The sequence below is a fragment of the Parasteatoda tepidariorum genome, chromosome 9 (assembly GCF_982258835.1).
Source record: "Parasteatoda tepidariorum strain Cologne lab strain chromosome 9, Ptep-v5.0, whole genome shotgun sequence".
Taxonomy (NCBI): domain Eukaryota; kingdom Metazoa; phylum Arthropoda; class Arachnida; order Araneae; family Theridiidae; genus Parasteatoda; species Parasteatoda tepidariorum.
Window position 1 is genome coordinate 29805312 of NC_141763.1, and position 16585 is coordinate 29821896.

The following is a 16585-nucleotide window of genomic DNA, read 5'->3' on the forward strand; positions in this document are numbered from 1 at the left end:
TTCCCTATGCCACCGCGACTCTAGTAACAGGTCTTGTTAATATTTTACTCCACCAAAAAACAAGGCAGATGCCTATTAGTTTTTCAATTTTTTTCTTCACTTATCCTTGATATAAGCAACCATGCTAAGATATCAAGGATATATTAATTTAATAATCTTATATGAAAATAATTGGTGAATAACTGTTTCTCTGAGATCTAAATAACTGCAAATAAGTGGAAAGGAAACGTGTATATAAAAAATTTTTCCTTTGACACAGAAAAAGACACCGGTGTTATATGCTGTATTTTATAATTATAAATTATTAAAATACTAAATAATTTTTTTAATAATTATTTTGTATTTAATCAATACAATATAATGAAAAAAGTACGAAAAGTTTAATAAAAATTCTGCATCAAAGGGTTAACGAGTTTATTTTTCGAAATAATATTGGTAACTAAATTATTTCATTCTTAGCATTTATTTTACAAAATTAGATATTTGTCTATACCCTGATGTGTTAGTAATATAAATGTCGATCTGAAATCATTCGATTGTGGTAGCTAATACTAGAAAATATCCACTTTGTTAAGCACGAATGTCCAACTGCATTTTTTATAATAACAGATTTTCTGTCGTTTAATTAATTTTACGATAAAAAAAATTTCCAATTTTTATAAAGCACACATTCAATAAATTTTTAAAGAAATATATCATTATTTATTTATATATTTTTATCGAAATATTAAAAATATACACATTTAATAAATATCGCCTTTGACGCGCTGCAGCCCACCTATCAAGCACAGTTTACAGGTGACAATCTTTCCGACAATCCTGGACTCTCTCCATCCTCATGCGTCTCCAATCCGGCATCGTCCGGTACCCCCTCTTTCCTCCCGGACTTCCTGAGCGCAGGTGCAGTCCAGCCTTCTCTTCTCTCTCACTGGCGGACTGTCCACCCCTCGCCTCGCACATATCGTCTGCTTTCACAACATTGTCCATCTCTTCACCCCCCTATACGTTGAGTCTTAGTCCTTGGCTTCTTTCTATTTTGTACTCTTTCTTCTCTCTATTCTGGTGATCGAGTTGAGCTGAGTGGAACATGTGCTGACTTCCTACAAAAAAGGATTTCCCTGTCCAAAGATAAAGAATGCTGCGCTGAACTATTCAAGACATGCTGACCACCAATCAGTGGTTTCATTATGCTTTTGAATCAAGATTTAATGGACACACATCATTTGAATCACAATTCCAAAATGGTAGGGTTTGTTTACATTCTATATTTTCATTTTTAAATTTTGAAGAATCAGTTTAAAATGTATTTAATTTTTGCAGTTTAATATGCAGCTAAAGATGTTATTTAAATTGCAGTCCTGGACAAAAAAAAAAGCTCCTGGACAAAAAAAAAAGCATGTATTTTATATAGTTGCCAATTTGAACGGATGGAGGGGGTAGATTTTACGCTGTAATAGTAAAATAGTATTAAAAATTTGTAATAATTCTTCAAATAATAATTCTAATAGTAATATTTTTTATGATAATTCATCAATACTGAAATTCTTAATCAGGCATGAAAAAAATATTATACAAATGTGAAAAAAAATTTTTAACTTTAAAAAACCAAGATTGTAACAATAAAGCATAACTGTTGCTTCCTCTCAAAAAATTTTTTTAGCGACCATGCAGGTTTACAATTGTGATATAATTAGGTCCTCAACTTGCACATGAAATCCTTTCTTTAAATTGCCTAATAATGAACTGCAAAGTGCATAATGATTAATATGCTTTTCACATTGCCTTATAGTCATTTCATAGAATTCAATGACTATGTATGGTATAAAATAATTATTGTATTTCATACTTTGCCTAAAAAAACGTCAGATATTCGACAAAATGTCTAAGCATTCGACATGTTATACATTAGTGGTATATATATATATATATATATATATATATATATATATATATATATATATATATATATATATATATATATATATATATATATATATATATATATAAAGAGAGAGAGAGAGAGAGTCAATGCATTTTACAATAATTTGCCCCTCTTGACTACTGTAGTTTTTCTAGTTTTGTTTCCCATTTTTATTTTTCCGTTTTTCTCTGACAACTTTACGTTTATATTTTAAATCACTTTTCCTTCTTCGCTTGGCAAGTCTTGAAAATGGGCGCCTATTTTTGAAGAGCTTGAAACATGACGACTGTTTTGTATATTTTTGAAGCGAATGAAGTTTTAAATCGGGTGATCTTTGCCTTGAAAAATTTATAGTTTCATTTTAAGAAGAATGTTTTCTTTTAAATTAAATGCACATATTTTTTACGTCATGCTTTAAATATTCTACGCATAACATTCTTCTGCTAATAAATTCATTTCTTATAAATTAGGATACTACTTGGAAAATTCCAATTGTTAACGTTATCATACCTCATTATTACTCTTATGGGGTAGTTATCTTAGCATCAGCTCTAACTAATTCATCTAAATGGGAACATATGATAAATCGCCGTAAAGCAATTGAAATTATCATGCCTACAAATTTTACCAGATTTTCCTAAAGATTTTTTTTTTCATTTATTCTGATGGCAAAATTTATATAACATTTTATTCTTGTTCAAATAAATGAGGTTTAAAAAAGACGTTTGACAACCATCACATTAAAATAATTTAAACATACATATGCATACCTGCCAACTTTTAATCCCTTCCATTATTATTTTTCCCAGTGGTATTAAAATGGAATTAAAACTTCAATTTTAAGCAAGCAAATATGCTGTATTTGAGAAAACTTAAGTTGACAACCATGACAGTAACGCATATTAATATATGTGCTTAATTTTTGTAAGAATAGTGGTGATCAATATCATTTAAAAATTAAGATTATAAAAGAAAAAATAGTATATAATTACTACCACTTTAAATATGAAAATAAAATCTTCCGGAAAATCCGGAAGAGTTGGCAAGTATGCATATGGTAGTCTTACTATCTCTCTAAAAGTATTTTTAAGTGTCGTCCAAATTTTTACGAAATACCGGCCTACAATCTCATTTTAACTTTATGAACATTTTTTATTTATTAACATTTATGAACTTTTTCCTTATTAAAAAATACTTTTTTGGAAAGTGTAAAAGCTGGGAAGCATGTGTTATGCATGTAAGGAAAGGACTGTTGTTATTGTGTATAATTATACTAAAAATATTCAAAATATTTTCTTGAAAAACAATTCTGAGATTTTTGTTTCTTACTTGGGAAATCCTACAGACTAACGATAAAAATCTATACCATTCACAGCGATGCCAACTGCGCTGCTTTTTCAAAAGTTTTAATACATTACTGGCGGATTAAATAGTAAAATCTTCTAGAATAAAAACAATAACGCTTACTCTTTAATGCCACCAGTTTTTTTGCCACTTTGATGTAAATAAACTGAATGTTTATGTCTGTATGTATGTACCTCATACAAAGTCATAAATTCTGAACCAATACACACTGAATTTGGTATAAATACGTTCATAGCACGAACACACTTACTAAAACATTACATCTAACTTTCAAATAAGTATAAAAGCAAAACTATCTGTAACATATTAACAAATTTATCAAAGTGACAACCTTTGACCTTGATGCACAGCTGCAAATGCGTGGTAAAAATTTTGCAGTTCACATACTGTTATTTCGACCTAATTCCAATGCAAGAAATTTCTTAAGGATGTCAAAGTATTATGAGATTAGTGCAAACCCTTGTTTCCACGATAGACAAAAAAGAGAAGAAATTCTTAGAATTCAAGTCTGGTGAATAAGGTAGTCATTTTTGCTCTGCAAGAAAACCGGATTAATATTCATTCCACCATTATTGAATGTCTTTATTTCTATGTGATGAGGAAGAATCATGTTGCTTAGTGATGGTTTCCAAAGAACTTTTGTTGCCATGGGTGCGTAGCATTTTCTAAAATAAATTTTCAGTGTGTAGCGATAAAATTATTTGACTCCTAACTTTTTCCAAGTTATTATTCTTCCCTCAGCATGACAGCCTAGTACAAACCAGAGTCATCCTAATTAGTCGTTTCCATCTGGCTCTGTCAGACGCTAGATTTCTCCATCTATTGGTGACCATGTTTTTAAGCTCTTTTTTTCCACATTTCCGAGTTATTAGAACCCTATTCTTAATAGACCTAACACAAAAATTTCGAGATTATTACTGTAATGAAGCAATATTATGAAATGTAAAATGATAAAATCTTACAACCTCATGGAACACTCGTTTGAAACTTTGTTTATTTGAAACTGTAAGAAAGCTTAATGCAAGAAAAATCACACGTCATTATCATCAATTAACAGAAGGAAAAAAAACATCCTAAGCACATCAAATGCACTTAGAAACAAATTCGAAAACAATTCATTAACACTTCAACAAATTACACTCCCTGCATTTACAGAAACGTTAATTCATGATGCTTCCTCGACTTCTGAAGGTAATCGGAGGATCTATTTACTCCATTAATCTTCAGAGCGGCTCAAGACTTATATTCTGCGACAGGTGTTTATTAAAGACACCAGATACCTACATGATGGGACGGAGAAGGAAGAAAAAAAAATGAATTGCAACAATATTAGACGAAATAAATCTAATTTCCACCGATTCCCTTTGTTTTCGACAGGTTGGTCGTGATCTTGGAAGTTCCCTTCGCGACGTGATTGGTCGATAATAAGGACCTACGAGAAAGTTTTAGAACAAGAATGGGTGGCAATGCTCCCCCCTCCACCGCACTGTAACTGCAGATGTTGGAAAAAAAAGCGCCTTTGACTAAATAGAAAAACAAAGCATCGGGAATATATATATATGTGTGTAGCTCTCATTATAAATATGATGGGGACGGCCTGCTATTACCTGGAAAAAGTTATGAGAATCTTTTTATTTGGGGAGGGAATGAAAAGGAATACTTTCTGGGGTGGGGCAAACGATTTTTTTTTTCACTTCTCCATTGACGTTATTATTGTAATTTATTAATAATCTGAAAAGGACTCTGATCAATCAATAAAAGTAACACCTTAAAGAGGTTTAGTGTGTTTGGAAATGGGAGAAAAAAAATTATGAGGGGGAGGGAGATATACGATAGGGGGTGCACCCCTCGTAATAAAGGCAAATGCCAAGCTTTAATTAAATAGTTTCTTCATCGCCTGAGCAACGAAGATCCGGTAAGATGTCATTAATTTTTAGCTATTTATCTGTTTGACTGTTGTATTGTCTTTCCAATTAAGCGGTGGGGGGAAAGAGATGTTTTCTTGGGGCTGTCTATGCGAACAGTTGGTTTTCTTTTTCTTCTTTTTTCTATACCGGGTTTGTGGTGGAAGAGTAATTGTTTGAAGAAAGTCTGGTCTACAATAAATATTTGGAAAAACCACTAAATCGGTTTTTCTACTCAGTTTGCATTTTTGAGTTTCTTATTTAGCCACTTTTTTTAAGAAAAATTTTAGAAAAAGAAACTGTCAGAAATTACTAGTTTATTTAATTTCGATTCTGTAGTGTAAAAGAAATTATGATGCATAGGCTTTATCTTTTTCAAACGTCGTGTTTCCAATTTTACAAACATAAAAATAATACCATTTTTTCTTATTACTTATTTAAAAAATATTACATTTATTTAAAAAAAAATGCTACAAGCATGAAAAATTAAAAAAAAAAATTTCTATTCATCTTTTTAGTAAAGATTTTTTCTTCTAAAAGCAGACTAGTGTAATTTTAAATGAGCTACGCAAAATTATCAGCAGCATTATTTTATTGATTTACATTTTTGAGGGGAAAAAATTGACAAATGTTTTAAAAACTACCAAGAACTATTTTTCATAATAATATAATTTATCAATGATATTCTGTCTATCAACAAAAGTTAATTAAGAAAAAAAACGAGAATCAGAATTTTAACATTATAATAGTATCGTTATTTTAACACGAACAGAAGAACGAGCAATCTCAAACTCAGTACCCCCAGAGACATAATTTGTTATGGGAACATGGAGGACTTTGTGACTCGGCAGATTTGACGTCATCACTTATTACATGGGGAGTCTTCGACCTGTGGGAATCGAACTCATGATCTCTTGGACATGGGTCCAGCGTCCTACCAACCCGGCTTGCATTTAAAAGTTTATAAAAGAACATTTGCTTTATTGTAAACGGTGGTCCTTATTTTATTTACTACTACATAATTTGAAGTAAAGATCATGCAAGTATATGTGAAACATGAAGTAACATGGAACAGTTATGATAAAATTAAAGCGGAAACAATTCTGTTACATTAAACATACCCATATCGATGCGACCACTTAGTTATTTTGCCATGATTTAGAAATACCACTGAAATGCTGCTTCATCAGTTAAATTCTTAAACTAGTACCACTCTTGAGAAATGGGGGGGGGGGGTCATGGAATTGTAACAGTTTAAGGTAAAGTTGAGGTAAGAGGATGGTAACAATAAGTGTGACACCACCTACTTGATTTGAAATCACTGATTATTTTTATATTATTTGTTTCCATGTTGTTTTCATCTAAAAAAGTATACAAGCAGTAATTTTCATTGTTAATCTTACAAATGTCATTACAACATGTAGTTACTAATTCATTGTTAAAAAATAAAATTCGAAATATGATTTGTAACATTCGTTTTTTATTTTAACTGCAAGAATATGTTTATGTAATATAGCGTGACGCGTGACAGAAGAATATGGTAAAATGTGACAAAGGGGAAGTCAAAAATATTGGGAAAAAAATGTAAAAAATCAACTATGGAAGGCCCTTTTAAAATTACGTAGTTTAAAAAGATGATTTTTTTTTGTATACTTCACAAGTCGAAATTTTTTTTATTATTATTAAATTAAATAATAATGAACAATTATTAAAATAAGTTTTTCCTTCAAATTAATTAATTAACACTAGATAACCGAAGAAATTCATTTTGACTGCTTTTTAATTTCAATTAGAAAAATAATGATGTACATAATGACGAAATTTCCTAGAATTATGCGACTTTTCGAACAAGATATAATTTTTTTTATTGTTAATATTTACCAATAACTTTTTATATAACTGTAAATAATATAAAAAATATTAAAAGTTAATTTTATCTAAATTTCTTTATTCTCTCACAATCCAGTCATTTTGACTGCTTTTGGGCAATATAGGTATATACTAAGTTACAGTCTTTCTTGTGTTAAAAACGAATTGATCTAAAAGGATTTTTTTCTTGTATTTTGTTATTAATTTTATTCCACTTACAAATTAAATATTATTCGACCATTATCAAATTAAATAATAAAAAAATAGTCTAGGTTCAATTTATTATTGGCAAAAATTTTTTTCCAAATTTGTTCGCGTGAATAACTTTGGAGATACTGCGCAATATGCTCAAAGTGATCGGACTATCTTAATTTCGGAAAGATTTAAATATCTATTTACACCAATACTTCTTATAACAGGTATAACTTCTATGTATAATTATTTCTTACCCAGGAATAAGTAAAGTAATGAATAGTTTAAAATTAAGAATAGTAAAAACTTTTTCTAAACCTTTCGAGAACCAAATATAACACCGTGAAAAAAAAAATTTAAAACTGCTTTCTACAGCATGAGATTTTTTATCGAATGATTGATGTTTTCACGTCGCTGATTTCAAATCTGCAATCAATTTCTCTCTACAAGCTACAGTTTTTGTGCAATTTAATTATGATATATTCTAAATATATATAATAATATTATATATATGATAATATTCTAATCAAAGACGGGAATAATTAATGAGATAAAAATCTACTAAATTGAATTTATTAAACCAAGAACCACAATTAATTAACTACCACTAGAAAATATTTATTCGCTGTCCGGAGCAAGTCGGCATCTCTGTGTATATAAATAAAACTATTTTTGTGTGTTCTATACTTTCTAATCAAGGTTATATTTTCTGTACATTTTTTCATGGCAAATACTGTAAATATCTCTGTTCAAGTTTGTATTTTCTCTAATCATGGTAATATTATTGTAAAGCTACCACAACGACTGCTTATATTCAAAATGTTTTTAACTCATCTTTGTAGTTTCATGATGAATGGGATAGGGGCCGCTGCGCGGCCCAGGTGCCCAGCTGTTTTTAAATAAAGTAAAGTAAAGTGTGTTCTATATAGCATTAATTTCTTCAAACCATTTTAGTAACGATAATATTATTTAAAGAAAAATTTACTCTAATTATGTGTTTCTAATCATCTTGGCTTCGCCGGTCACCGGTGACCCCCGTGGCACTACGCACAAACTCAGTGTCGGTCACCGGTGATCTCTATGACATTCAACGTGTTAATTATTCAAGTCAAGTCTCATTAATTATTCCCACAGTAGACTGATCGTAAAGACACGGTTCCCAGTAGAATACCGAAGTCAAGCATCACTGGCTGCGGGAAGGAGACCATTTTGATCTACCTGCGTAGGGACCAAGGGAGCGCGTTTTCAGTCCTCGTTAAACTGTTCTATCGTAAAGAGCTCGTCTTCGCACGCAGGGCATCGGGCAACCAGGGCAGGGGAGTCATCCCCTATGTCTTCGGATCATCCTCAGGGATGTTTCCCAGACCTTTGCAATAGTCCATTGTGCAGCTGTAGTGCGACGTAAATAAAGTAATACCAACCTACATTTTATTTATCACCTTTTTAATTATTTAATCTTAAGTAGCACTATGACCTGCATTTCAAAATTTTCATATTTAAATCAGACATATTCTTTGCAATTACTTTCAATAGTGACCTGAAAATATAAGCTGTAAAAAGTTTGCTAATTTTAATTTCTTCTAATAAAATTATGAATTTTATTAATCAGCACCTTTTGCATTTTTAGTCGTCCGTGGCAAGCCTGTTATTCAAGTATTCGGCTTTTATTTTATGCATTGCATATAAAAATCAATACGATATAGCTGAAGTAATGAGGAGGAAATAAAAATAAACCCTTTATTCTGAACTGTTGAATAAAATTGAATTAATGCGCATTAATCAAATGTAATCGACTTCTTAATTTATTAATATTTCATGTCTTCAATTCTCGGTGCCTTCAATTGAATGGTAAATTTGAATAGTAAATATTCAACCAGCAAATATGAATTATGGTTACTGGGTGAAAAAAATGCATTTCACCTGCCAGTTACATCCATAAATTTATTGCATTTCTCCGTCAAGGAGTTTATTTGTATGAAATGCTAAGGGGTCGACTACAAAGTGCAAAAACTTCTTCCAAACTTTTCTTAAATGAAATCAGATATGAAATGGTGTTAATTTTTTTATTATCAATAATGTTGTTATGGTGATGGTTTATTTACTTCTAACCGTCGATTTCACCATTTTAAGACCTAGATGTCCTAAAAATATGTATGAAATATTCTTATTAAATCCTTATTTTTTAATTCCATACAAAAGAATGGCTAATACCATGTTATTAATCCAGAGCTGCCAACTAACACGCTTTTTGTGAAGTATTTTTAGAGTGGTAGACATTTAAAATTTAAAGCTTTCAGAATTTTGGTTAATTCTGCCTACGTTTTAGAAACCTCGTCATAAGAAAGAAGGAACAATGTGGTACCTCATATGAAATTTTAAATCAGTTAAACGTTGCTTAAAAAAAGAGCTTTAAACCAAACTTATAAAAGAAAGAATCATATATTATAACATAAACTTAACTACCACAAGAAGAAAGCATTCCATCTCCTGGGCCACCACGACTTCTGCTGGAATATTGTCGAAGTACTAAACAGTTAATGGCGATATTTAATCTTACGAGCCTTCGTGCTTGATTGATAAATCTTTGATGGCTTAGTGATAAATAGTAATACATTGTCTTAAATTCTTGATATTTGATAAATTGTGGAAATAGTAATAAAATTAGATAATTTTTAAACACCAGTTTTGAAAAAACAGTGTTATATATTAATGTTTTGCTTCATTTTAGAATTGTACTAGCCACTACCCTCCCCACAGGATTTAGTTACTGCATTTCAAATTGTAACTAGCTGAGCTCATCATAAAAAATGCTTACGTAACTCGCAATCGCAAAATAGTGAGTTATCTTTTTTAGATCAGTATTCTCGTACCAACTTTTGGGATGTATTTAATAACAAAATATTTATAAAAATTATCTAAAGATTTATACGGGAATATTTATACAATCCATTAGAGGGGTACGTACCGTCCTTAAAAAATTAAAAATGTTTAAAGAAAATTAACAAAATAAACTGTATTTTTATTGGTTTGCATACACCACTATACTTATTTCCCTCCAAAAAGTTTATATTCAAAAAATCTGTACCTAGGTTTTTTAATTTAAAAGTGAAAGCGAAAAAAAAAGAGAAATATGTAACTGCTAAATATATTAGAATATTAACACCACTGTTTAAATTTTCGAAGAACCGTACCAACCCTGATTAATCTTTCATAATATTAAACAATGGTAGAAATTTTAATGGTAGATGAATTATTTAGGTGAATTATTTCGAAATTTGTGATTGATTCATTTCTTTATTTTTTAATGTTAATGATATAATTTAACACAATATAATCCACAGTATCCATCAGTCACGTGATTAAATTAATAAATCCTCAAAACCTGTTCATAAAATCGTTTAATTTCCTTAATAAATTATTGTGAAATCTTTGATAAGTTCTTTGATATTTTCAATATTTTACGTCAAATTTTTAGGTAGCATATATCATGAAAATGATGCATTAAATTACCGGTCTCTTTTTCACTTTAATGTTTCAATTTAACCGAGAATTATGCTATTTTTAATTTTAAACAATTTTAGAAATTTGTCACCAAGTACCGACTATTTCCAGTCAGATCATTTTTTCAATTAAAATTTTATTTTTTTAATTTTATTTAATATAACTTAACCACCTTACTTGAAGTCATGACAGTATTGGTGTTTGCATTCTGTTTTTATTGCCAACTGTAAACATCGTAAATTGTATGCACATTAAATATCATATTTGACACTTTTCTTACAATAAACGATTATTCTTTTCTTTTTTATTACTGTAAACAGTTTTAATTTGAGTTTTGAATGTATAAACATGATGATTCGTTCGAATGCTGAAAAGAAATTATAAATCTACTCACTTTGAATTTATAAATCTACTCACATTCGCCTTAAATCAAAACAATTGAAGATTAAATTAAAAAAAGAGAATTAAATATAACTTTTTAAATGGATGCATTATCTCTTAATCGATTTTTTATTTAAAAAATAATTTTTTACAGCCAAATTAAATTTTCAGAATAACAATCAAAATTATTTAACTAACTTTCAAAACGCAGAAATTTCTTATGAAATTCAAATGTAATTTAATTCAATCTGAAAGGGATTAACAGAATATGAATTAATTATTTTGATTGAAAATTTAATTTTAATTTCAATGAAAATTAGAGCCTAAAATTATTTATTTTATTCTGATAGTAAATTTGAATGGAATGGACAAGACGCCGTATATATGTTTAAAATTAAATAAATTAAGATAATGTAAATATTATTTAGCTAACAAAAATATTAAATCCTTGCTGTATTCTTAATCTTCGCAATAATTAATAATTTTGTTTGAATTCGGTCAATTTTACAATCGAAACAAACTTTATTAACACTAATGAACATCTGATTTTGATTTGAATTTTACAGTTGGTCTACTAAATCATGCAATAAAAAAAAATTAAGACTCCAGGAAAGAAAACGAAGAGTGTAACATAACATTGTGAACATTGTGAAATATAACAAGAAGTTATGTTAAAATATTGAATTCGTTGTGGTTTTAAACAAAAGTATTAAGTGCTTAAAAATAATGAAAACTCACTCTGAAATATTATTTCAAATCATGCGACAAGATTTACTATGTGACAAGAAAGATAATGAAATAAAAGTCATAAACACGTACCTTGTCTCAAAGTCGATAACCGACTGTTAAATATTCTTAAACATTGGAAATTGAGTGATTTCAAAACGTCACTTGACATGATCTTCAACTAAGATCTTTATTTGTTGTCTGCGTTTTGCAACTAGTTTTTTTTATTTGTTTCTTACAATGAGTCGTATTTTATTTTTTATTATTGTAAGCAGTTTTAATTTGCGTTTTAAGTTAATAAATTTATATTCTACGTCTATAACTGACTGTTAAATGTTCTTAAACATTAGAAATTGGATGATTTCAAAACATCACTTGACATGATCGTAGTTGACACGATCTTTCTTCCGTCACTTGACATGATCTTTCACTGTGATCTTTAACTGATGTCTGCATTCTGCATATCGTATTTGATTATTTTCGTGCAATGAACCATTTGTTTTCCTTTTTTATTACTGAATTTTAAATTAAGGTTTAAATGTATAAACTTTTCTTCTACGTCTCTAACCGACTGTTGAATGTTCTTAAATACTGAAAATTGAGTGATTTTAAAACGTCACTTGACATAATCTTTGCTAAGATCTTTACTTGATGTCTACATTCTCCATATCGTATTTGATTCTTTGGTACAATAAACTATTTTTTTTCTTTTTTAAAAATTTTTTTTTAGCAATCTTAATTTAAGTTTCAAGTATATAAATTTTTATTTTCCGTCTATAACTGACTGTTGAATGTTCTTAAACACGGAAAATTGAGTGATTTTAAAGCGTCACTTGACGTAATCTTCCATTAAGATCTTTACTTGATTTCTGCATATCGTATTTGATTCTTTGGTACAATGAACCATTTTTTTTCTTTTTTTAAAAAAACTTTTAACAATCTTAATTTAAGTTTCAAGTATATAAATTTTTATTTTCCGTCTATAACTGACTGTTGAATGTTCTTAAACACGGAAAATTGAGTGATTTTAAAGCGTCACTTGACGTAATCTTCCATTAAGATCTTTACTTGATTTCTGCATATCGTATTTGATTCTTTGGTACAACGAACCATTTTTTTTCTTTTTTAAAAAAAACTTTTAACAATCTTAATTTAAGTTTCAAGTATATAAATTTTTATTTTCCGTCTATAACTGACTGTTGATTGTTCTTAAACACGGAAAATTGAGTGATTTTAAAGCGTCACTTGACGTAATCTTCCATTAAGATCTTTACTTGATTTCTGCATATCGTATTTGATTCTTTGGTACAATGAACCATTTTTTCTTTACTTTTAACAATCTTAATTTAAGTTTCAAATATATAAATTTTTATTCTACGTCTATAACCAACTGCTAAATATTCTTAAACATTGGAAATTGATTTCAAACCACTTAACATGATTTTACACTAAGATCTTTATAACATGTTATAAGAATTCATCCTTTTCCTTTTTAAACTTCCGAACCACCTCCTAAAAAACATGATAGAATAAATTTAAAACATTAGAAATCGGGTGATTTTAAATAATCACTTGACGGTCTTAACTGAGTACTTGATATTTGGGCTTCGCATATTGTATTTAATCCTCTTCTTGGAATGTTTCAAAAAATACATAATGAAGTTTGTGTTTTTAGAACATATTAAAATCTAAAAAACTGTAAAAAAAAATCTACTCAATAAATAAAAGAAAAGAAAAGAAACGGAGATTCGAATTGTAGAAGACCCCTACAGCTGGACACAAATATGATAAAGTGACCAAATAGAGAGTGTGTTAGGATAAATGAGGGAAGTATATACCCCTGCGTCGGGATGGTTAGTCATCGAGTGCTGTATTTAGAGTGGCAAACAACGTTCCATCGAAATCCATCATCGAATGGATCGTCGACAAATGTTTCGACACAGTGGCCGACTCTCGACGCCTGGGTGTCATTTCTCATGTCTTCTTTCGACAGCCACTTATTCTGATCCCATCCACTCATCTTCCAGTTCTTTTGATAAATGTGAATAAAGAGAGGAAAAACCTTCCAGAGAGAGTATATTTTATCATGGTGACTATTCTACTGATGTTATCTTCGTGAGATGTTGAATATGATTTACCTTATAAAATGATTATTCATCAGAAATTGAAAAGGAAAGATGTACTCCATCCGTCCCAAATTAGCTGCTTCATTTAGGTAGAAAATTTTGTCCCAAATTAGTTGCTTCATTTAGGTAGAAAATTTTGCCCCAAATAAGTTGCTGCATTTAGGTAGAAAATTTTGTCCCAAATTAGTTGCTTCATTTAGGTAGAAAGTTTTGCCCCAAATAAGTTGCTGCATTTAGGTAGAAAATTTTGTCCCAAATTAGTTGCTTCATTTAGGTAGAAAATTTTGTCCCAAATTAGTTGCTTCATTTAGGTAGAAAATTTTGTCCCAAATTAGTTGCTTCATTTAGGTAGAAAATTTTGTCCCAAATTAGTTGCTTCATTTAGGTAGAAAATTTTGCCCCAAATTAGTTGCTTCATTTAGGTAGAAAATTTTGCCCCAAATTAGTTGCTTCATTTAGGTAGAAAATTTTGCCCCAAATAAGTTGCTTCATTTAGGTAGAAAATTTTGCCCCAAATTAGTTGCTGCATTTTAAGTAGAATAACAACTTCCGATAATACTATTAATAATTTTCGTAAATAACTTCCATAAGTAACTTCCTATGTAGTTTAGTATATCGACACCAGTTAAATTATACTACTAATGAATTCGCGATTCATTAGCTAGAAGACAGTTTTATACGATTATTGGTGGAAGAGTCCTTACAAAATAGAGCACGGCTTAAAAGCATGCGAACTCTGGATTTTTTTAACTAATTTCGTTGAGCCATTTTGGCTCAGGCGATAAAGCGCTCGCTTCCAAATGAGGTAACTCAGGTTCGAATCCTACCGATGACTGGTCGATATGAATTCTGCACTTGGCTCGCACCGACCCGATACTGACGTAAAATATCCTCAGTGGTAGACGAATCATAGGTTCGAATCCCCTTGCCATCAGGTTAACTATGGGACGTTTTCGTGGTTTTTCTCTCTATGTAAGGCAAATGTGGGTTAGTTCCATAAATAAAGTCCTCTACGAAGGCGAATATCTCCCAATACTTAATCCAGGATTTCCTTGGATTGAGTTCAAAATTTCAAGGCCGAGGAGTTTATTGGTACTCGTAAACTCAAAATTGGGTTGATTATTCAACGAAGATTCTAGCATAAAACAAAAGCTAATTTGGTTTTGATTTAAGGAGGGAATATGCTTGGTAAGTAAATGTTGTTGATTGGTAGCATAGCATCCTGAGATCTCTGAAGAATATTCAAACGCAATCATCAAATCATCAGAATAAATAATCCGTACTGAAGTTGCCAAATGATGCTAAACTAATTGAGAAGTAATTGTTAATGAAAGATTTCAGTTGCTTCATAATGTACATAAAACTTTTACACTTTTACTTATGCTTTTTCCTTCTTTTATTATGAAGCAAATGAAGTTTTCCTTTGATTTAGATAATTTACCTTATTTTCAAAAAGATAATACAACAAAGTTTTTTTTAGATTTGCGGTATTGTTATCATCTCAATGTTGCTTTAAAAAGGAGAGAAATCTGCATTTATGTTTGTCATAATATAATATAGACATAAATATTTTTATTCTCTTATAAATTCATGTGCAAATGATTACGAGAAAGTATTGATTTAATATTATTGTTTTAACCACAACAAACTGTACCTTTAATCAAGACAGGATTTGATTAGAATTTTTAGAAGACAGGGATTAGAAGATAAGGTTTAATCTTATTAGACAGAGATAAAAGGGTTTAATTTTAACTCATATTCCTAAAATTCAGTTTCCGATACTGAAGTGGAAGTTATTTTTATATAAATATTTTACTGATCTCAAGGAAGTATATCCATACTATCAAAATGGTAATTTCGATGAAAAAATTTTTTTTCTCAATCCACTTACTGATACATCTTTAAAAAATATAAATATTTTATACCAACTTTATTTTGGAATAAAATTTACTAGAACATTAAACTCTTTCAATGAGATATTGCGATTTTACGAAAATGCCAATTATTTTTTAGTGATAGAATCATTTAAGTTGTTTTTAATTTAGCATTTTTTATTTAAAGCAATTTTTCTACCACTACATATCAAAAATTCAAAGCAACATATAAAATCCAACTTCGTTTCGTTAATCATATGGTTGCTGTATTAAAAAGTAGGCGTAATTATTCTTAATCTAGAAGTGTTAACTGTTTCATTCCCTACCAATTTATTTAAACTTTTGGGGAAAGGGGAGCAATTGGTTTTTCCTGTATTAATGCAAATGGCGCTCTTTTCAAAAAATTCGTGCTGAAATAGGCATAGAGATTATGAAATTAATACTGCATGTTCTCTAGCAACCAAGTTAGTTAGCAACATGAATGCTAAACAGATGCTTAACGAATATTTGAATGATTTCCGGTGAGTTGTTATGGTGGTTGATTAATATTTAAGACAAGGAATTAAATAAATTCACTTAAAATCATCCCGAATGAAACTCTGGACTATATCATTTTAAATATTCACTCTGTAGTAGTATTTACCATGTTTAGGTCTCTCGTTCTTTTAAAAATGATGGCTCCTTTTTCAAAAAGTAAAAAGCTGGTATTACAATTAATTCATTGTA

General features: G+C 29.7%; 1 protein-coding gene across 1 annotated transcript in view; it reads left to right on the forward strand.

The window, feature by feature from the left end:
• The first annotated feature begins 1008 nt into the window (after positions 1 to 1008).
• The window catches only part of LOC107447159 (zinc finger protein basonuclin-2), a 218413-nt gene continuing 202836 nt past the window's right edge, over positions 1009 to 16585 (forward strand). Inside the window, exon 1 of the mRNA XM_087151165.1 lies at positions 1009 to 1244. Coding sequence (XP_087007291.1) covers positions 1160 to 1244 — 85 coding nt within the window. The 5' untranslated portion in view covers positions 1009 to 1159. The remainder of the gene's footprint in view (positions 1245 to 16585) is intronic.